The following is a 23,690-nucleotide window of genomic DNA, read 5'->3' as shown; positions in this document are numbered from 1 at the left end:
CATATTTTTAAAAACAAAAATCTAGTATTTTATGTACGGTGGGTTGGTTTTTACATAAATGGTAACATACAATCATAGACTCCAATTTTTTTTTTTATCCCACAATATGTCTGAGAGCTCTTTCCATGTCTTACTTGCTGTGTATCCTTAGCACTCTGAAAGGTGCCTTATGCATAGTAGGTGCTTAATAAGTAAATGTTTGTGGAATTCCTTCTCTCCTTATGCTTATAGCCTTACTGTTTTAACTTTCCTCGAGCCTGACCAAGGAAATGTTTGTCTAACTCTATACCCACTCCCACCTTTTCTCTCCGTTTCCACTTTTAAAAATTTTGTCTTTCTGAGGAGGGTTTCTAAATAATGGAAAGTGGTAAGGTTGGTTTTACATGCTCCTAGTTTTCTCTATGCCAAGAAGAAATTCTGTTTTTTAAAATACTTTCACCTGGGGAGAGAATTAAATATCTTTTCTAAGTGCTGCAAAAGGCAGCAAAGAAAATGGTAGTTAAGTGATAGTTAAGTTGGGAGCATTTGAAGTACTAAAATAGTATTTCAGCTTCACTTCAGAGATTCATATAGAAGCAGCTTTAAAAATAGTCTACCCTCCAGTCTGCTTATTAGAGATTTCCTGCTATAAGCAAGTGAATTTTACTTTTCAGAACTTTCAAAGGTGGTATCACTGCTTCTCTCCAGTTGTCTGGAGCTGACTTGGCAGAATGGATGCAGTCTATAAATTGACGTTGTAACTGTGGTTCCAAACCAATGCTGTTTTTCTGACAGCCTTCATTCTTTTCTTTTAACTTGAACCTTCATTATTACTTTATTGAGTGGATAAAAAAGAAAACAGGGAAGATCTGAAATATATCTGTAACAAACTAGCAACACAGATACATCTGCATACCTAAGGGCCTCATAGATTTTTGGAGACATTTGACTTTGAAGAATTTGACATGCTTGCTAGGGATTGTTGGGGTGCGTTAGAAAAATTTTCTGGATTGATGCTTTTTGAGATGTATCTTGAACTTCCAGAGACCTCTAGGAGAGCCAGGTAGTTGGATTCATAACATAAGATAGACTTCATCCCATCTTGGTGTTATAGGTGGGAAGTTTTGGTACTGAAAAAGGTAAATTATTATTCTAACCTTACCAGGTACTGATTTAAGCACGGGTATGCTCTGGGTAACCAAATATTAACTAGACTTTTTTCTTAACTGTTTTGGTAGGTTTGCCAGGATGGTGGATAAGAATATTTACATCATTCAAGGGGAGATTAACATTGTGGTTGGGGCTATCAAACGAAATGCCCGATGGAGCACCCATACTCCACTGGTAAGTGGGGAATGGGCAGATAGCTTGCTCACTGGTTGGTTGTAGGGGATCTGATGCATGGTTAAAATAGTGATCGATTTCTCAGTAATAAAGAGAATAGTAGACATTTGGAATTGTTCTTAATATCAAGGAACCTTCTCTTTGATTTCAACTAGCGTCAAATTTACAGGCTGCTTTTTTTCTCTGGGACCCAAAAGATGATGCCATTCTTCTTCTAACTATTTTTGTAAACAACTTACGAGTAAGCTAGTATTTGGGACCTCTTTAAAATGCCTAAAAAATGTAAGATTCCTCATCTTACAATTTCCTAGGGCTAGCAAATTAACTTAAATCAGTGTATTTATTGATACATGGAGCATGGCTTGGTGATGGTACTCCCCGGGAGTTCAGCAAGCTCCTATATATAGAGGAGGCCATATTTTGCCAATCAGATGAGTAAGAAATTTACCTGTTGTAAACCTGGCTTTCTTTGTTGCATATGTATGTTCAAGAATATTTTTCGTACAGTTGTATAAAACAACTTTTGGCACAATTGTAAAAACAAATTTAGACATTTCCAACTTGGCATTTGGAAATTTCTCATGTTCATTTATAAAAATAGATTGTTTTAGAAGTGAGAGTGGAGTCAGGAATGTCTTTGAAATGAATATGTGTGATTATATAATGAGTATGAAGAAGGAGAAAAGAGAATAATACTCATGTCTTAGTCGGTTTGGGCTGCTATAACAAAATACCACAGACTGGGTAGCTTATAAATAACAGAAATTCATTTCTCACAGTTCTGGAGCCTGGAAGTCTGAGATCAGGATGCCAGCGGGGTCGGGTGAGGACCCTCTTCTGGGTCTCAGACTTCTCATTGTAACACACATGGTGGAAGGCTCAAGGGAGCTCTTTTGGGTCTTTTTATAGGGCATTCATTTTATTCATGAGGGCTCTGTCCTCATGACCTAATTACCCACCTTTTAAAGGCCCCACCTCCTCATTCTATCACACTGGGCAAAATTCAACATATAAATTTTGAGGGGACACAAACATTCAAACCATAGCATAACACATAAAGGACCCGGCAATCTATGGTAGCAGTGGCAATCTATGACCAGTGTAGATGAATACTTCATGGTGTAGATGAATACTTCAGGATTTATTATTTTAGGTAAGCCCAGAGAATCTCTATGAATTAAGAGATTAAGGAACTGGGTAAATGAACCAGAGCTAACTTTCTTTTCCTCAGAAGAAAAACTTACTGGATTTTCTGTTGGATTTCTTACTGGATTCTGTTGGAGCCCTTGATCTGTCTTTCATTTACTTTTTCTGATAATGACTTTTTAAAAAACAACAAAACCTGTGTGTTACAGGATGAAGAACGGGACCCTCTGCTGCATAGTTTCAGTCATCTAAAGGAGGTTTTAAACAAAATAACAGGTAAGTCCCCACATTTAGGTAGGATTACTTATCCAGGTTAAAAAAACACATGTGCTTGATTTATTACAGGAATGGACAAACTTTCTGTAAAGAACTATTGCAGGGATGGATAGACTTTTTCTGTAAATATTTTTGGCTTTGTAGGAAATGTAACTACTCAATTCAGTTGTAGCTCAAAAACAGACATAGATAATATAATACTTAAATGAATGAGTGATAAGTCAAATTTTCTTTAAACAGGTTGCAAGCCAGGTTTGGCCCATGGGTATAGTTTGCTCCTGATTTATTGTATTGCTGATACTTTTCCTAGAGTTCCTAGTAGGGCTTCCCACTTTAGTGGGGAATCAGTATTCATACAGTCACAAGCTTCCTTCATTGTTGAATTATAAGTAAGTTATTTTTGGTTTGCTTTTGTTTTAACTACTTTCTTTGTCTACCTCATTGAGGTAGGAAGTTGGTGGCACAAGTAAAATTTTTAGTATTTGCAACAAAATCCTTCTCTTATAGAAAGTCAGTGTCGGTTTTAGGGCCTTGGCTCTCCATAATGCAGATCGTTCAATCTTCATGTGTTCCCAGAATCTTTTTTCCCCACCATGTTTCCCTAATCAAAGTAAGCTTATGTAATATTTATATGTTTAGAATTTTCAAAGCCATTTTCATGTTTATTACCATATTGAACTTTTACGCAACTCTGTAAGGGAGGCATGACATATAGGGTTCACTTTTTATGAATGAAGTTGAAACCTAGAGCCATTTTAAGTGGTTTAGCTGAGGTCACACTGATCCTAAGAGGTGGGGTCAAAACTAGAATTCTGGCCCCGATGCCTGGGTTAGTGCCCTGTTCTGTATTGCTTCTGTTTATACAATTAGAGGAGAATGTACACAGGAAGTGCCTTATATATGTATATATATGCGTGTGTGTTGGGGGCAAGTCTCAACACCTTTGAGTTTTTCAAGGGGGAAATATAGACTGAAAGGGAAAGCCTTAGTTAGCTGTGTTGCTCTGTTGACTGTAAAGGACTTTTGTATATCCCTGGAATGATTTTAGCTAGTAACATATCTAAGAAATATGTTTTAGGCTTATGCAAATTAAATGACAATAGATAAATTTCTCCTTTCATGAGGAATGTAGGAGAATATCTGGAGAAAAATTCCTTGTTACTTTCCTAAACATGGGCTGAAGTTACCCAAGGATTCCCTACATGTTTTCTTTAACAGAGTAAATTCCATTTTATTGAAAAGCATTGGAAGTGTTAGCCAAGAAGGATCAAATATAGAGGAGATGGTAGTTAGCTAGTTAGCAGGGTGAATGCTATAACTAAGTGGCAGGTTCTTATTTGATGTCCTGTACGGTAAGTGACTTGGCTGCTTTATAAAGAGCTGCTTGCAGCTTTGTTTACGGTGGCCAAGACATGGAAACAACCAAAATGTCCTTCGATAGATGAATGGATAAAGAAGTTGTGGTATATATACACCATGGAATACTATTCGGCTGTAAGAAAAGATGATATAGGAACATTTGTGACAACATGGATGGATCTTGAGAGAGTAATGCTGAGCAAAACAAGTCAGACAGAAAAAGCAGAGAACCATGCAATTTCACTGATATGTGGTATATAAACCAAAAACAACAAAAGAACAAGACAAACAAATGAGAAACAGAAACTCATAGACACAGACAATAGTTTAGTGGTTGCCAGAGGGTAAGGGGGGCGGGGGGTGGGGGGTGGGAGATGAGGGTAAGGGGGATCGAATATATGGTGATGGAAGGACAACTGAGTCTGGGTGATGAACACACAATGGGATTTATAGATGATGTAATACAGAATTGTACACCTGAAATCTATGTAATTTTACTAACAATTGTCACCCCAATAAATTTAATTAAAAAAAAAAAAAAAAAAGAAAGAGCTGCTTGCGCAGATTATTATTATTATTTTTTTAGAGATAAAGCTTACGTGTCTCAATGAGAAAGAAAATGTAGTGAGTAGATATTTACAACTTATTTTGGTGGGTCAGAGTTCAGAGTACTATCTTTCTAAGAGATGTTAAGAGGATTAAACAAGTGACTATATTTGGAAACACTTGGCAAACATTTATGCGCAGCATGGGATTGTGGTTGTAAGTGGTGGGGAACACTAAAATGGCTGAGATCAGACTTGTACAGACCTTTTGGGCACTGTGCAGACATGAGGAGCTGAGGTGGTGCTGCTATGCTGACAGAGCCACATTTCCTGTTTGCCATCCAGTCCGTATCCCGCACTTGTTTTCTCCATCCTTACGTATCCTGAGACTTCAGCTCAGAGATCACGTTTGTGGTGAGTGGTGCAGTCCAGGACGTGGTGTCTCTAGACCATGTAAGAGCTACCAAAATGGAGTCTGTTGCCTAATTTTCTTACATCCTTGGGTTAGGAATCCAGATTATCTGCTGCTTCAAACGAATAAGACCAGAATATACTGAGGAGCCAGTTCTCTCAGTGGTACTAGGAACATAGCTGGGGTTGCCAAGCTTTCCTCTGGAGGAAGGAAGAAGGTGCTAGTGTTTTCTAGGGGTCAACAGTTATGGCAAATGTTGAAATGGTGCCTGCCAAGGTTGCCCCATTGTTCTTGGGTTTTAGCATATTACCTGCCTAAGAAAATGACAGAGTGGGTCCAAAATAGAGCATTTCATGGCCTTTTGATCGGTTCTGACCCCCCACACAGTGCTGGCTCCCAGGAGCAGGTTTATGGGTCAGCTGCTCCTGTGGTCCTGGACCACAATCCATGACCAATTTCTTGTTTCTTTTACTGAAACAAACAGATTTTTCTGATTGGCAGTGTCAGGAGGACTGCTTTCTTGGAAGCCTGTTAGTGCTAGAAGGCTGGGAAAGGGTTTTGAACTTGGAGAGAGAAACTGAAGGGACTTGCCCTTGCTATGTGGCTGGGAATGGTGTCCCATTTAAATTGGAGGATGTATGGCCAGAATTCTAGGACTTCCACTCAGTTTAACTCATGAAACTGACTTGGGCTTGGTCTCTTTTTACAAAGGCTCTCTATTTGCATTTTCCTAGGCTGTTTGTCTGCTGACTTAGTTGATTAAGAGTATCACTCACTGTTGGAAATGGGTGGTTCATTGGATATTGTCAATAAACGAAAATAATTTTTTCCCCTGTAAAATAGAGGATCGTTTAAGTACATAAGATTACCTACTCCTCCAGGAGTATTACCTGAGCATTGTGAAGGAAATAAGTCCATTCTCTCTAGTAAGATTGGCTAGGTCCATACTTGTTATACGTATCTCTGGACCACATTTACAGTCAGTATTTGCCCAAACTGTATGATGACTTCATGCTCTGTAGCACTTAGAGTCATCGACTATTCTAACACCAAATCTAAAGAGAAGGTTGCACTTGGAAGATACAGGGTGCCAAAGAGCAAAGTTTGCATATTGCCTCTTTGGATAAAGCCTTAGCTTACTGCCAGTGAGACTTGACTGCTGCCTCTCATTTGATCCTCTTAGGAATCCTTTTAGGAGGTTATTCTGAAGGAGTTAAAACAGATGTGTGGTTGCCAGGGGCGGGGAGTGGGCATGAGGAATGACTGCTAATGGGCACAGGGTATCTTTTGGGGTTGAGGAAGAATGTTCTGGAATTAGATAGTGTACAAAACCATTGAATTGTACACTTTAATTAAAAGAGTGAATTTTATGGAATGTGAATTATATCTTAATCCCCCGCACCTTTTCACCTTCCCCCACCCACTCTGGTTCAAGTCGTTGTTTCTCAGTCTAGTTGTGTAGGACACAGCTCCCTGGCCCCTGCTGGTATTATGAGCCTTGCGCTCCCCCCCACCCCTGGCTGAGGCAGTGGGTCTCCGGTTGTTGGTCGGCTGCTTACAGCAGCTCACACCGGCTGCCGGCCGCTCACACTGGCTGCCGGCCACTCACACTGGGCACCGGCCACTTATGGCAGCACAGGGTAGTCCATGGCAGCTCACGCCGACCTCTGGCTACTCACGGCAGCCCAGCTCCAGGGAGAGCCGTTGTTCACAATCCTAGCTGTAGAGGGCGCAGCTCACTGGCCCATGTAGGAATGGGACTGGTGACCTCGGTGTTAGTAGCATGGCGCTCCAACCACCTGAGTCACCAGGCGCGCCCTATATCTTAATTTTTAAAAACAGCAAATGTAGGCTGGAATTCGCCAGTTCTTTCTCAGGGCTCAGAGCTCAAAAGGGAAGCCTTTGGATGTATTCGCTGCTGTGCTTTGAACCCATTGTCCAGCAAAGGCAGGATAAGGCTCTGTTCAGCCTCCTGGCCCAGTTTGTCCTTTTATATCTCTCTCATTAACTCAAGAAGCACATGGCTTTTATATTTAAATTTATTCAAGCTGTAATCTTTGACATTTGAGTTAGCTTTTAGTACAGTTTTGCATTTATAGTAATATATATTATGTATTTTCTCTATCCCCAAAGAATCCGTTTTAATCTTTTCCGGATGCAAATTTCAGTCTGTCTTGTCCCATCTTCCCTCTCTTGCTCTCTTTCCCCTCCCCCCACAGAGTGTGTTTGATCAGGTGTGGCAGGAATATCCACTGTCAAGCTGCGCCCTTTATATTAGTCAATATTATCCTTCTCCCCCCTCCCTGTCTGTCTGCCCCTTTGGGCTTTCCCAGTTGATTTATAATTTTGGAATTCTCATCGGAGTCTGTAATACAGTTTGTTCATTATTTAACCAAAACCTGTTTAATGAGCAGAGAGAGGCAATGTAAATGTTAGGCATGTTGCAGTGATGTACCTTTGTGCTTCTCAAAGCGGGTGGGTAGTTAACTCTGTGCTGCCTGCAGGGCTGGGGGGTCCTGGCCTTAGAGGTAGAAGGACCATTGCCTCTCCCTTACATCTGTCTAAGCCCTGTTGTGGGCTGAGATTCCAAAGGCACATGTCCTTTTATTCTAGAGATCGTGTGTGGGCTCTTGCCTATTGGAGTTATCTTCAGTTTCACAGCTAGACTGTGTGATAAGATCTGTGGCATGGGCTAGCGGATGGAAAGGAAAGTGAAATATCAGGATACTTTATAGTGCTCTTGGTTTTAGAGCTGAAGAGAATAGATAGTTTAGAAGAATCCTTCTAGCTGACATGGTCTGTGGCTTTGATCTCTTTGTTCCCATACTAGACAAGTCTTTGCAAGCCTTAGTATCCTTCATCCAGTATCCTTCATGGAAAGGGCTCTAGTCAGTTGTAATTTGTGGTGTTTGGCTGTGATCATTTGCCTCCAGATTTAGGCTGCCTTTGTCCTTGGCCTTTAAACTTAGATCATTACAAAAAGATTCTTTTTTAAGAAAATTTTTGGTTTAAAGCAGTGAGAGAGGAACAGTGTAAGAAATCTAAAAGTCTAAACAGTCTAAAAGTCACAATCAGGATATTCTCTTAAGGAATCACCTATTAATGACTTTAAAGCCCTCAGGGCCAGGGCTTGAGGAAAACTCCTTAGTGGTGGGTGGAGGGTAGTGAGTTTGCCTTTGGAGCTTTAACCTCAGGCCTTTTTAATTTTGAGGACCTATAGGATTGAGGGTATTCAGCATAAGACTAAGGTGGTCTTGAGGTCCAGTATAAGAGCATGTGTTATCTATGGAACTGTTCTTGGGCCTTGTTTTTCTGGAATTCACCAAGATTTGAATTCTTTCTGGGTCTGGCTTATTGAATTGCTTCTAATCAATATTTATTGACTAATTTCTGCTACGTGCTAGGCATTTTGCTTCGGCAGTTAAGCATTGGTTCTGTAATGGTAGACAAACAGGCAAACTTCCTTCCTGCCCTCATAGCAACTGGTTTGTAAGACTAGTGGCTCTAGCTAACCATTCCAAAGCTAACCTTTGTGGCCTCTACTGTATGCCATATAGTTCCCTATCAGGCATGGAATGGGTGATAGTGAATGAGAGCAATCTATTGCCATCTTTTCTTTTTTTATATTAACTTTTTTTTTTTTAAGTGTGTTTTCCCAGGACCCATCAGTTCCAAGTCAAATAGTTGTTTCAATCTAGTTGTGGAGGGTGCAGCTCACAGTGGCCCATGTGGGGATCGAACCGGCAACGTTGTTGTTAAGATCACCGTGCTCTAACCAACTGAGCTCACCGGCTGACCCTATTGCTATCTTTTCTTATTCCTGCTAACAAACAAGTCAAAGAAATGAATACAAATTATAGCTTATACATTTGCTTGTTTGACTTTCTCATGTAAAGCCATTATGGCCAGAGTTTAGATATTCCTAAAGACATTGGTAGATTGCATAGAGTAACTCTGAGGGGTAGGATAATTCTTTACTGAGCTCACCTGGTTAGCATGATATGGTGTGCTTGAGTTTAACAAGGAGAAGCAGGTGCCAGGAGAAAGTGGACGTATCAGGAATTTATTTAAATATAATTTGTCCTGGACAAACACACCTGTAGGGTACTGTCTCAAGCTTTGTGAATTAGCGTTTGAGCTGGGAGGTTTGAATCCATGTATCCTCCAGAGGTTTGCAGAGAACATTTAAACAGTCTGGAAGCCAACCTGGGAGGAACTGTGATTTAACACCTGTCTGGCCTAGGCCTCTTAGAAATAGCCTTCTCGGTAGAAGTGAAAGTATCTAAGGATGCCTCATACCTCAATTTTAATCTGTTTCAATTGGAAGATGGGGAGGTATTAAAAGAAATTTTAGTAGTCACTGTCAGGAAAAAGATTGAGCAAGGGTACATTGTTTGAAAAAAAAAATTTACTTTTCATCTCCCATACTGATTGAATTCATACTTCCTTTTCTCCCTCTTTTTTTCTGTAGGGGCATATGATTTAGGGAGTAGCAGAGTAAACAATATATCACTATTAATCAGCATGAGAAGAAGGTTGAATGAGTCAGTAGCTTTGTCCCACTTGGAATTGAGCTTGTGAATTGTTCAAGGCCTGACTAAGTGGAGGCTAAAAGAACCATATAAAATTTGGCAGACAAATTCATGTAATGGGCTGAGGGTTGGAAGAGTCAAGGTTGGACACACTTATATAAGTATCTATTTCCAGTGCCCGTTTTGACTTTCTTGTTCTATAATAAAATATAAGACTATATTAGTTTGAAGATTGTTGAGCAACACCTTAAGATGTGACTTGAATTTGAGTCAGGCTGACTTTGGCACCTTAAAATCTTGGTAACTTGATTGGCCTCAGACTTGTGGGCATTTCAGCAGAGAGAAATAAAAATACTGTGATTCTTTTCTCCCAAGGGATTGTTCATATAAATAGGGTCGAAAAGGTCTGTGTTTTGATGACTTTACTTTGTTTTAGCTTCCCCAACTTATCTGAACCATCTCTACTTGACACTTATAAACCAAGTTCTTCCAAACATTTGTTTGTCCTTGAGATTAGAAAATGAAGACTTTCTTGAGAAGGAGCAGCTCTGCATAGTCTGGCTTCTTATGGCTCCAGCTCTCCCTTTTTTTTCTTCCTAATACCCACACATACTTAGCCATCAGAACCAGTCTGCTGGCACATCTTCCACTACATGTATCTGAAAGGGGGTTGTGGTAAAAGGGGCATTCTTAATAGTGTGGCTCTCAAAAGCAGAGGCAAAGGAACCTAATTTCTTTCTAATAGAGGTTAGGTGACTGTGGTCTGTGGTGGGTATCAAAGCTGCTTCTATTGCTCTCATGGCCATTGTCCTCTTTAGCACAGCCACCTCTTAAGACGCCTGAAGTTATTCTCTGGGTATGTGCCCAACTTGCTATGACAGCAGTCAGATGAGTAAAAAGAGGAAAAGCCAGCTGCTGCTTTGTTTTTAACAAGAAGGCAGGCAGAGTCCCTTTCTTCTTTTCCACCCACTCAAACTCAGGGCAAGTGCCAATAGGGTTTCAGAAGAAGCCAAATGTTTGAAATTCAATGTGCCATTTTACTTAGGAGAGATAGTGAAGAGTTATTTGTCTCACCCTTGCCCCCTCTAACCACCTCTGTGTGCTCCTAGATGCTTAATTGGTCACCCTGATTTCTAAAGCAATATTGACTATGTTTATGGAAAAGGTGAGTGCATTTCTCCTTTCGTTCCTGGCACCCATTAAAAGATAGAACCAGGTATACAGCAAAATGGACATTATATCACTTCAGCTCAGATCACCTCATTAAAAAAGGGTAGTGAGGGCCGGCCTGGTGGCTCAGGCGGTTGAGCTCCATGCTCCTAACTCCGAAGGCTGCCGGTTAGATTCCCACGTGGGCCAGTGGGCTCTCAACCACAAGGTTGCCAGTTCAACTCCTCGAGTCCCGCAAGGGATGGTGGGCAGTGCCCTGTGCAACTAAGATTGAACACGGCACCTTGAGCTGAGCTGCCGCTGAGCTCCCGGATGGCTCAGTTGATTGGAGCGCGGGCTCTCATCCACAAGGTTGCTGGTTCAACTCGAGTCCCTCAAGAGATGGTGGACTCTGCCCCTTGCAAATAAGATTGAACACGGCACCTTGAGCTGAGCTGCCTCCCAGATGGCTCAGTTGGTTGGAGCGTGTCCTCTCAACCACAAGGTTTCTGGTTTGGCTCCCGCAAGGGATGGTGGGCTGCGCCCCCCGCAACTAAGACTGAAAGGACAACAACTTGACATGGAAAAAAAGTCCTGGGAGTACACACTGTTCCCCAATAAAGTCCTGTTCCCCTTCCCCAATAAAATCTTAAAAAAAAAAAAAAAAAAAAAAAGAAGGGTGGTGAATGGAAAGCAGCGACTTCCTTAAGCTCCTGGTTTTGCTTCTGGAAACTAAGAGATAAGTCGCTCCTTACCAGTTTTGAGGCCTTTGTTTCCTTACTTTGGTCTTTGGAGATCCTGAAGGACTTAGATGGACAAGCACTCCTGGCTGCCTGTTGGCTGGCTTCTTATTGCACGCTTCTTCTGGAACACCAGCCTTCTGTTCCCACTGTTCCCACTGTAGGTTGGGTTGTGAAGGGCTGCCACATGTGCACACATCACAACTGACCTTTCCTTGTTCCACGCTTATTGAGCGATTACTTGCCCGTTTGTGGAACTCACATTATTGCCTTGGGTTTCTGGCCCAGTGTGAAGTGGGGGCATCCAGGAAGTGGCCTTATAGACTGTACATCAGAGGGCAATAAATTGGCATTTGATTTGGTGGAAAGGCAGGGCCAGATGTGTGGGAGCAAGGGTTTTTCTGCAGTCAGCCATACAGCTTGCCTCCAGGTGTCCTGGAAAGCAGCTTGGGAACTGGATGCTAAGGGTAGTTGGGGACATTAATTGGGAAAGAAAAGGATCAAAGGACTTCAGTGTTATCTGTTATGGGCCCTGATTTGGGAAAAAATCCTCTAAAAGTAGAAGGACAAATAAAATTTCCCTGACATCGGTAGGAATTTTTCCAGTAATTCTTCCTTTTCAAGTAAAATGAGTTATTAATTGGTAGAAAAGATATAAAACTTGAGAGACTCTTGACAAGGGGTTGCAGAATAAGAAAGCCTTAGCTCACATGAGCATTTTCATGAAGGTTTATTCCTCTCTTTGGGCACAATTTTAAGAAAACTAGCTCCAAATTGATAATAAAGTGAGAGCTAAGATATTATTATGATTGTCCTACCATGCGCTAGAGTGGTATCTTTCAGAGTGTAGGTTGCATTCAATTAGTGGATTGTGATATCATTTTAAAGGGTCGTATGGCATTTTTCCTTAATTTTTTATTATGAAAAATTTGAAACATACCAAAAATTGAAATAATACCACAGTGACCACCCACATCCCACCTTTAATGTCAAAAAAATTTTTTTTTTTAACTTTTATTTATTTAAATGTGTTTTTCCAGGACCCCTCGTCTCCAAGTCAAGTAGTTGTTTCAATCTAGTTGTGGAGGGTGCAGCTCACAGTGGCCCATGTGGGGATGGAACTGGCAACCTTGTTGTTAAGAGCACCACGCTCTGCGCTCTAAACATCTGAGCTAACCGGCTGCCCCAGTGTCAAAAATTTTAACGTTTAGCCATATTTGCTTTATCCATATATGTGTGTGGTTTTTCATAAGCTGTTTGAAAGTAAGTTGCAGATATGTTGCCATTTCATCCTTGAATACTTCAGCATGCGTCCTAAATAAGGACATTATTGTCCTACATAACCGTAGTACCATTATCACACCTAAGAAACTTAACAATAATTTACCAATATTAGCTAATATGCAGTCCATAATTAAACATTTCCCATTTGTCCCCAGATTTCCTTTTATAGCTGTAGTTGTTTTTACAAACCAAATCCAAGCAAAATTCTCATTTCATTAGATAGTTATATCTCTTTAGACTTTTAAAATTGAACACAGTTTTCTTTACCCCCCCTCCCCTTTTTATTTCTCATTTTGAAGAGACCAGGGCATTTATCTTTAGAATGTTCTACATTCTGGGTTTGTCTTTGTTGTGTCATTTAACTTGTTTCTCAATCCCATGTATTTCCTGTATTCTAGAAGTTAGGATTAAAGGCTTAATTCAATTCAGGTTAAACATTTTTGGCAAGAATACTGTGTACTTCATATTATACCACCACAGGAGGCATATGCAGTCAGGTTGTTCCACTATTGGTGGTGTTAACTGTGATTACTTGCTTCTGGTGGTGACTGCCATATCTCCCCATTGTAAAAGAAATTTATTTTTCCCTTTGCAATTAGTAATCTGTGAAATAATAATTTGGCACCTTGTGAATATCCTGTTCTCTAATATTCTTTTTTTTGGGGGGAGAAGGGAACAGGATTAATTGGGGAATAGTGTGTACTTCCAGGACTTTTTCCAAGTCAAGTGGTTGTCCTTTCAATCTTAGTTGTGGAGGGCGCAGCTCAGCTCCAGGTCCAGTTGCCGTTGCTAGTTGCAGGGGGTGCAGCCCACCATCCCTTGCGGGAGTCGAACCGGCAACCTTGTGGTTGAGAGGCTCAACCGGCAACCTTGTGGTTGAGAGGCCAACCTTGTGGATGGCTCCAACCAACTGAGCCATCTGGCCATCCGGGAGCTGAGTGGCAGCTCATTGACTTCATTCTAGTTGCGGAGGGCACAGCTCGCTGGCCCATGTGGGAATCGACCCGGAAACCTTATTGCTCAGAGCTTGCACTCTAACCAACTGAACCACCGGTCTGCCCCTTTAATATTGTTTAAACCTAATGATAATCCTCCGATGAATTTTTGCCAGAATCATTTATTTCACTCAAGGTCGCAGAAATAATGCTTTTTTAAATTTTTGTTCTTTCTACATTTATTAGCTAGCATTTTTGATAAAGAACAGCTTTCTTTTGTACACTGGAGGATGAACCACAGTTTATTCTAAGAAAGCAGGGAAAATGCTTAATTCTTTCCCTTTAATTGCCAATTTTCAAAGTAAGTAGTTAGTGTTAATGACCGCTAATGTTGGCGTATGAGGGGTTTCCCCCCTTTTGGAAGGTTTTGAAGTTTTACTTATTCAATGTTTTACATTTAATGATGTAATTTACATGATTCACATTTAATTTACACGATTAATTTTGGTGCTCAATCATTCCAAGTTTGGCCAGTGAGCGCCTCTTCAAACCAGTTCTTTGTTCCTTTGATATGATCCCTTTGAGCACTTCTTGCTTTCTGGTAAAAGCTATAGGCATTAAGGGAGGAAAAGAGAGGAATAGACTAGAAAGTATCAGTGCATCATACATAATAAGGATAACTATTGTTTTGAGAAACTTTTGTTTCAGTTAGAAATGTGTATGTCCTGGATTGCAGTGTAAACTGTATTTCTTTTTGTAGGTCAAAAAAAAAAATTGAAAGCCTGGTAGATAGAGCTTGTGATTTACCCCTGTTCCAGCACTGGTTTAAATTTCTCTCTCAATGTTATTTCTTGGGCAAGCAGTCAAAGAGAGTCTTGAATTAGGGTGCGTCTTCCACCACATTCTTGGCATTCTATGAAGGACTCTGAAGGTGCCTTAGCTGCCTTGACCTTTGGAACCAATGGACTATTACATCTGGGTTTTATCCCTATTGATTTTGGTTTCTGTAAAGCAGTTCTTTCTATTTATTTATTTATGTACATATTATTCACATATTATTTTGTTTTTCCCCCCAGTTGTATTGTGATGTATTTGACATATAATATTGTATTAGTTTAAGGGGTGAAACCTAATGATTTGATACAGGTATATATTGAGAGATGATTACCACACTAAGATTAGTTAGCACATCCATCACCTCACATAATTACAATTTGTGTGTGTGTATGGAGGGTGAGAACATTTAAGATCTCCACTCTTAACAACTTTCGAGTACATAATATAGTATTGTTAACGATAGTTACCATGCTGTATATTAGATCCCCAGAATTTATTCATCTTATAACTGAAAATTTGTGCCCTTTGATCAACATCTCCCCATTTCCTTCATCACCCAACCCCTTGGCAGCCACCATTCTACTCTCTATTTCCATGAATTCAGCTTTTTTTTTTTTTTAAGATTCCACATATAAGTGAGATCATACATTATTTATCTTTCTCTGTCTGACTTATTCCACTTAGCATAATGTCCTAAGGTCCATCCATGTTGTTGCAAATGGCAGGATTTCCTTCGTTTTTATGGCTGAAGCAGTTCTATTTATATGGTTGTTTCTCTCAGAATGAATCAGCTTTTGCAAGGCAGAGATTAATTTGAGACCATCTGAGTCATGGCAATCCTGGAGAATGTTAGAATATATCCTTCCCCAAGGAAATAAGGATTGGGATGTAATTGTGAGTGACTAGTCACTTTGAATCTTGTGCTTTATCCCTTTTATGTAATGTTAAGCTGATTGTTCAGGGAAAGGGGGATAGCACATCATAATAGACATGGCCTGGCCATCCGTTTGAGTCCTTTTGGTGGGTCGAGGAGGGAGACATTTGTACTGGAAAGACCTGAAAACAGCATCTTCTCCAAGAACTTTGCTCTTGGCAGAAATTCGTTTATATATATAGTCAACAAATATTTCTTGAGCACTTAATGTGTGCCAGACACTGAACGAGGTATTACGGACCTGGGTTTCAAGAAGACTGACATAGTTCCTGTCCTCACAAAGTTTACGGTCCAGTAGGCTAGTGATTTGAGAAGCTCTGGAATTTGAGTGGACAGCTGGGCAATGGTTTGAAGTCTGCCCAGCTTCCACATGTGACCTCTGGAAATTGTTGTATGCTCTGTGTGCTGAAAGGTTCTGGGACGGTCAGAAGAATAGCAGAGGTGTTTGTCTGCGTCGTCTTTCCCACCCCCACCTTCTGCCCTAGCCCTGGCAGCCTGGCAGTAACTGAGTGTATGGCAGCTTCATTAGCTGCTTTAGGGCCTTGGATGTCTTAGGGTTTGATTAGGTCATTTATATGTACCTTTGACTAATCAGTCTGTGCATCTCAGATCTGAATTGACTAAGATTGTGAAGATTAATAAACAGAAGCGAGAACTCTTCACGCATGTGTCACTCAATGCACACTACAAGAAGTGATACTACTTTACTACCTCAACTGAAAGAAGAAAAGATTCTCCCTTGCCCAGTGATAGCTCAGCCAATGGGAGAGTGCCATAACTCAGCCAATCGGAAAAGTCACTATACTTCAAACATTCATTTTCCTCCAGTGGACTTTTTGTTTACAACAGCCCTTCCCAAGTCTGTAAAAGAGCATTCCTTTTCTTTATTTCTCTGGATTTGCATGTGGTTCACCATTAGATCCCAAGTCCCAAATGGCAATTCTTTGTTGTTCCTGAATAAAGCCATTTTGCTGGAGAAATTTCTGGCTGTTTGTTTAAGGTCAACAATATCAATGGCTGATTGCCTTTTCTAATAAAATTCAGCTTTGCATTTGAGTCCTCTTAGGCTTGGACTTTGGACACAATTATTAGGATTTTGAAGTCTATGAGCACAAAACAAAGATTTTAATAGCTATTTAGCTAAGGTGCTAAAAGAACACGGAAAGTCATTTTCTATAGTTCAGATCTAATAGCCCAGTTCAAAAATAAAATGAGCATTTTTTTAGTACCAACCCATTGGTACTAAAATGGGTTTTAGCCCAAGGGCCTCATGTGAAATAGAAGTATCAAAACCCATGTAACTCTGGATAGGATTTAGCTTCAAGTTAGTTGAATATCCCATCATATATTTACCTTCTGCATCCCAGGGAAAGCATCCATATTGAGAATAGTTCTTGGGAGCCTTGGGTCCTCAGAATTTCCTTAAGAATTGAACCTTTTCCTTAGGAAAAGTATTCCTAGGATTTTTCAAGGGCAGAAAGAGATAGGCAGTGAAGCAATTAAAAGGTAGTTAAGATCTTTCTAAAAGAGGTAGCTGGAGTGGATATTGGGGTACAGATGAATTCTGCAAAAATACCTGTGACCAATCATTTTTATTTTTTATTATGTTCATTTCAGGTGCTGATCATTTTTTTTTTTTATTGGGGAAGGGGTACAGGACTTTATTGGGGAACAGTGTGTACTTCCAGGACTTTTTTCCAAGTCAAGTTGTTGTCCTTTCAATCTTAGTTGTGGAGGGTGCTGTTCAGCTTCAAGTTGTTGTCCTTTCAGTCTTAGTTGTGGAGGGCGCAGCTCAGCTCCAGGTCCAGTTGCCTTTGTTAGTTGCAGGGGGCGCAGCCCACTATCCCTTGCGGGACTCGAGGAATTGAACTGGCAACCTTGTGGTTGAGAGCCCACTGGCCCATGTGGGAATCGAACCGGCAGCCTTTGGAGTTAGGAGCATGGAGCTCTAACCGCCTGAGCCACCGGGTCGGCCCTGATCATTTTCTTGATAGCTTATTGTGTTCTGAATTTAAAGTGCAGTGCTTTCTCCTTTGCCTCTTTTTTACTGGTATGAGTCTACATCAATAGAAACACAAGGTATTTCATTAATACCTACTATAGCCAAATACTTTTTGTGACCAGAGCCTACTGACACTGGCAGACATCCCTGGTTCCCTCTGACTCAGGAAGAGAAGTTCTTGGTTCAGCCCACCTGGACAGAAGCATTGTGGGGAAAGTAGTCAAGGGAAATAAATTTCTGTTGCTGGAATCCAAATGTAGCTCATTAATCCTCCCAAGTGAGCCCAATATTAGCATTTTAATCAGTGTCATTTCTGAGGTTTTAAAGGCTCACTTTGTTCTCTAGGTTCATTATAAGGAGGGAAGTGAGCAGTGGCTGTGTTTGGTAGCACTCTTTGGTATTTAAAGAAGGGAGACATTGCCAGGGTCCTAAGCCATCCTAGATTAGTTACAGGCTAGAGTCAACAAAACTGGGTTGTGTGCATGCAATAATGGAAGGCAGAGAGTGGGAAATATTTATGTTGGTAACAGTCTTCCTCTACAAGCTCCCAGGGAAGGAACAAGTTGGCTTGCTCCCCTACTAGAGGTTGTTTTAGTGTTATCTAGAGTGTGAGTTCATCCCTAGTTCTTCTTTACCAATTGGTGTCAGGACATTTAATCAGGGCAACTGATGGTGAATTTTTTCAAATTTTTATTTTGAAATCATTTCAAACTTAACAGAAATGTTGCAAGAATGACACAGAGGTCTCCATTATACCTTTCTGTGAATTTTTTTATTATTTTATTTCTATATACATACACATATATAAATTTTTTTCTACACCATTTGGGCGTAGGTTATATACATCATGACCTTTTATCCCTTAATACCTCAGTGTAGATTTCCTAAGAATAAGGATATTCTCTTACATAATCTTTATGTAGTACAGTTATCAAATTCAAGAAACTTAACATTGATACAATACTGTTCATGTTCGAATTTTGTCAATTGTCCCAATAATAAACTTAAAATTTTTTTCTCCTTTAGTTAAGGATCACATATTGCATTTAGGTCATGTTTCTCTATCTCCTTTAATCTGGAATACTTCTTCAACCTTTCTTTATCTTTCGTGACACTGACGTTTTTAATGAACACAGGCCAGTTTTTTCTTCTTCTCCTCCTCCTCCTCCTCCAGAATATTCCTCCTTATGGGTTTGTCTGATGTTTCCTCATGATTAGATTCGTTATGCATGTCTAGCAGGAATCTACATGCCACTACTGATAATAGTGCCCTCCTTGCCATATCATATGTGGAAATACCCCTTCTTGGCGATAATAATTTTGACCACTTGGTCAAGGTGTTATTTTATTTGTCCACTGGACAGATGCTCTTTTTCCGTTTGGAACTCACAAGCAATCTGTGGGAGACACTGTAAGGCCATACTTCTCATTAAACTTCCCCCCCACAATTTAATCATACTTTGATGATGCTTGCCTGAAATATTTTCAGGTTTCAGTGATGGTAAATTGTGAATAATTACTTATATTACCTATTCTTAAAGGATTCATTCTTAGGGGTGGGCATGAACTGTCTTCCCAGCTTGCTTGTTTTAAGAGTTTCTCTTCTTTTTAAGAAACACAATTGCATGCCCTAAAGGGCTATATTTCTTTATGGCTTTGGTGATACTGTTTTTAAAGAATGGTAACTAAAAAGAGTGTTGAAAATTGAAAAAATTTTCTCAATGGGGTTTGATTAGGGGCTTGGTGATTTTCTAGAATATGGCAACATCACCCAAGTGAAATTTGTTCTCCACTCAACTGACAGCATAAATTCTTCTCTAAGCCAGACTGGAACAGCTACGTGAAACTGATTCCTTTCTCTCGCTCTTTTTTTTTTTCTTCCTCCTTTTACTAAGTGGGATAGCAATATGAATGCATCATCATTTTTCAATTTTTATTCTCAAATCTACTTTAAAAGCCTGATTTGGTTCATTAAAAACTTCTACTTTAGCTTTTTAAAACCTGTAAGGTTTGGAAATGTCCATTGTCCAGGAGCTTTAAGAGAGAAATGGTTAGAAAAGCATTTCCCCATTTTTATTTACTATCACCCTTTTCTCTCCTTCCCTCTTTTTTCTTTGCATTTTTCCTTTTGCCTCTACTTTCATTTCTTTGAAGGAGCTGATCAATATGCATGACTGTGCCTCCTTAAGAAAAGGCAGAGAGAGAAAGAGGTATTGCTCTTGATATCAGTTCCTTGCTGTTACTACTGTGGAGGGTAGGCTGATGAAGGCTGCTACGTTACTAATGAAGGCTTGTCAGCTATCAGCTATGTTTTGTTGAGGGAACCTTGCCTGTGACAAATAAAAAAAGAGAGTTAAGTAGGGAAAGGAAAGAGAAGGAAAAAAAAAGCAATTAGAGAAGCAGAAAGTATGGAGGAATGAACAGAAAGGAACAGAAGAAAAGGACTTGGGACTGGAATACAGGAGTGGGAGGGAAGGACCAAGAGTACAGAGCTGCTAAAATAGGAAAATGAGAGTCAGCTCTAACATTTACTTTTACCCAGCCCAGGGTTTGGGCTTTTCCCCTTTCAGTAGAGTGTGCTATGAGGTAGTGTGAGGCGGACTGAATGAAATGGTCCCATTCTTGACTCCTTGGATCCATCCGCCCAGAACTGAAGGATTTACCCTGTACTAAGGTGACTTGATAGCCTGATCCTAGTAGGTTGGAATGGAAAAGGCTATTAAGTGGTGCTTTTGGGGCAGCTAACATTAACAGTTATTTTTAACCTCACATTTCAGTCCCTTTATTCTTCAGTCTCCTCCATTGGCTACCATGAGATCAGTCAAAATTAGCAACTATATAAAATTAAGTACCTCTTGTCTCCCCAGTCACTTCCAAAATAAACAGGGAGTGATACTGTCCATATTTTGTCTCACTTTACTCTGAAGGCTACCGATAGAGGAAGCATGGATTAGTGTGTAGTGATTTCTAGGCTCTGTCCTCTGGATAGATTCCCCTCTGAGTGCTGTGGCTGAGTGACAGGACCATGTGGCAGGAGTGCAGCTGGAAGTATATCATCGGCAGATTTGGGCTGGGTAAATATAGCAGGAGCAGGATGTCAGTGTGGGAGATGGATTGTTCTGGGAAAGGAAGTGTTGTCTTTCGTCTGAGAAACAATTTCCTGCACTTCTGGGACTCTTTCTTTCTCTTTTTTTTTTTTCCAGGGCAGAGCAGGAGTTGGCAGGGGTTGGGTACACTTGCCCTATTCTATCTCTGGGTGTCTGCCTGAGACATTTGAAGTTGGGAGTCGAAATCAGATCTATTTCAGCCAGTTAAGAAGTAGACCCAATAAATAGCCATACCCATGCCGTACAGTTCACTTTTTGCAGTCTTAAATCAAAACACAGACCTGCATAGAGCTTGTTTTTAAAAAGTAACCATTCTTTTAGCAAAACAGACAGGTTGAAAGACAAAAATAATTGTACAAAGAAAATCAACCCCATTGAAAGTCGGACATGAGGCACCAGCTGGCAGGAAACAGCTGGGATGTTTCTGGGGGTTGGACTCTTCCACGCCAGAACTTAACTCTTGAAGCTATCTGTTATTTGATTTACTTAAGATGGCTGCCTGCCTACCAACAATCTACATAAAAGACTAAAGCTACTACATTATGTGGTGTTTTTCAATTGACTAGAACTTTGCAATCTAAAAAGTGCTTTTGCGTATATTTTTATTTTTTAAAATAGCCGTTTTATTTTAGAATAGATTTAGATTTATAGAGAAGTTGTAAAAGAAGTTCTGATATTTCCCACACCAAGTTTCCCCTAGTAGTACCATACTAATATGAGAAGTTAATATGTCATAGGAGTATGGTGCATTTGTCACAATTAATGAACCAGTATTGATGCATTATATTAACTAAAAGTTCATACTTTATCCAAATTTCCTTGGTTTTTACATGATGGCCTTTTTCTGTTTAGGAGTCTATCCAGGATTCCACATTACATTTATTTGTCTTGTCTCCCTAGGCTTCTCTTGGCTGTGACAATTTGCATATATTGTTTTCATTTACGTTTCATAACAACCCACAAAATAGATGGAGCCTTTATTAGAATCCCTTTACAGAAAAAACTCAGGCTCCAGAAAGGTTAAATAACATGTTTGAGGTTACACAGTTAGTAAAAGCTTCTATTAAAATGTGATTATGATATATGAAAAAGGCAATGAGGTAACTATTTATTTGCTTTTTATGTGGATGAGGGCAGAACTATAGCTAACTTTTAGGTGGGCCATTTGCAGAAACGGTACAAGAGACAGAGGTGAATATAGCTTACTTGTTTCTGGACCTTTCTGTCTTACCTGGATACAAATTAACATTACTATTTTAATCACAATTTCGTGTGGAATACCCTTTCTCTTTGTGATTCTGCTACATTTACCAAAGGAGCTTATCCCAGAGAATGGTGGGCTGCCTGGCCAGTTGACCTTGTTCTCTAGCAGCAGACTTCAGGCTGCTCACAGGCCCCTGTTGTTAGACATCTGAGTTCAATAGTAAGGTCCACTGAAAGCATGACACATACACTAACACAGCCAGGCTGTTTTTGTCGTGTGTGAAGGTACTATCTGGGAATAAAGCTGATGAGTTTTTTAGTTCGTGTTTAGTTGGGCATGCTGAAGTTCTGGCTTGGGGTTAGGAGATTCGCAGAACTATAGTGCTGAGAGGTAGTGGAAAAATTTAAAATCCAATAATACATGACAATCACTGGCTCTGAATGCTCTCCCCAGGGCGACGAGTGAGGGAGCGGGGTTAGGGGAGGTAAAGTGTAGTATGCTACTGATGGTCCTAGACACTATTAACAAGCCATCTCCCGGTGATGGAAACTATGGGGGTACAAAGCAGCATATGTTAAGGGAGGGAATGGCACCTGTTGCCTAAAGAAGTCGTCATAGGATTGTACTTGGATCCTAAAGGGCAATTTCTAAAGTGCTCCGACTTAAACCGACAGGGTAAGCAGTTTATTGATACTATTAACAACCACTTTTATTAGGACAATTTTATTTTAATTAATGGGAATCGGGATACTTCTCAGTTTATGCTTTTATGATATATATCCGTTAACGTAGAGGCTGGTTTGGGAACCCTTGGTAGTGAGTGACTATTGCCCTCTTTTGTTGACTCTGAGGCCAAGGAGAAGCCTGATTTGTTTTCTCCAAAAGGAAGCTGGAAATAGCAATGAGTAAAACAATGAGAAAGAGCTTTGGAAGTTCGCATATGTTGTATATCTTCATGGCATCACGGAGTGGGTTGGGGACAGAGTAGCTATTATAAACAACCAATTATAGGAGTCTTTAAATTAAGGGTATGGGTGACGGAGGCTTTCTGCCAGGAGGGTGGGAGGTTATTGATGGGAGCAAACATGACAACAGGTATTAAACATCACAGGATGGATCTAATACTCCGAAAATGCTGTTGCTTATATAATTTGAAAGGAAAAATGTGAAAGACAAAGTGACAATATGAAGGATGACTATTCAAAGTGCTTCTTCCAGAAAACCCTATCTGTCGGTGAGAGTTGAACTCCCTTTAGGTAGGGATAAAGACTGGGAGAGGATCTCTTGTTGAGAATGCAAGAGATGAGATGATGAAGTGTGTGTCTCCAGAGAACTCTGCATTGAGCTGCAGTGGAGGAGGGGCAATTCCTTACCGTGATCTTGCATCGTGTGAAATCTTCATATGAGTCTCAGCAGATGTAGAGTCTCCAAGGAGGAGTTTGTGGCCAGCTGAAGTAGCTTGGGTTCTGTAAGCCACCAGTGGGAGGGCAGGACAGAGATGGCTCACTGACATTTCTGCGTCAGGGCAACCAGTTTTGGTGAGTGGAAGGCTACCAGGTCTACTTCACTTTTGCAGGAATCCGGAATGTTCCCTTTGCACTATGGCCTGAGGTGACTGCTTGTCTCTACAAAAGTTACAGAGGAGATACCACAGGCTTTAACTGGAACTTGTTTATGGTTTCCCAGAAGTAAAGCTCATGTCCTGTTAAAGCACTTTAGAAAAATAAAGTAGAATTAGAGATAAGAGAATCTATACTTCCATTTTCAAGAGCTTTTTTAAAAAAAATTGAGGTAACGATTATTTCACATTTAACATAAAGTGAATTATTTAGTGGCATTTAGTACATTCATAATGTTGTACAACTACCACCTCTATCTGGCTCCAAAACATTTTTTTCACCCTAA

General features: G+C 40.2%; 1 protein-coding gene across 9 annotated transcripts in view; it reads left to right on the top strand.

Moving 5' to 3' along the window:
* The window catches only part of GBF1 (golgi brefeldin A resistant guanine nucleotide exchange factor 1), a 112,738-nt gene that overhangs the window by 8,515 nt on the left and 80,533 nt on the right, over positions 1-23,690 (top strand). For all 9 annotated transcript variants that reach the window (XM_074339135.1, XM_074339134.1, XM_019725000.2 and 6 more), the window contains 2 exons: positions 1,218-1,323; positions 2,679-2,745. In XM_074339135.1, the coding sequence (XP_074195236.1) occupies positions 1,228-1,323; positions 2,679-2,745 (163 nt within the window). In that variant the 5' untranslated portion in view covers positions 1,218-1,227. The remainder of the gene's footprint in view (positions 1-1,217; positions 1,324-2,678; positions 2,746-23,690) is intronic.

The sequence above is a fragment of the Rhinolophus sinicus genome, linkage group LG07 (genome assembly GCF_036562045.2).
Source record: "Rhinolophus sinicus isolate RSC01 linkage group LG07, ASM3656204v1, whole genome shotgun sequence".
NCBI lineage: Eukaryota > Metazoa > Chordata > Mammalia > Chiroptera > Rhinolophidae > Rhinolophus > Rhinolophus sinicus.
Note: the sequence above shows the minus strand (reverse complement) of the source record. Positions and strands in the feature narration are given on the sequence as shown.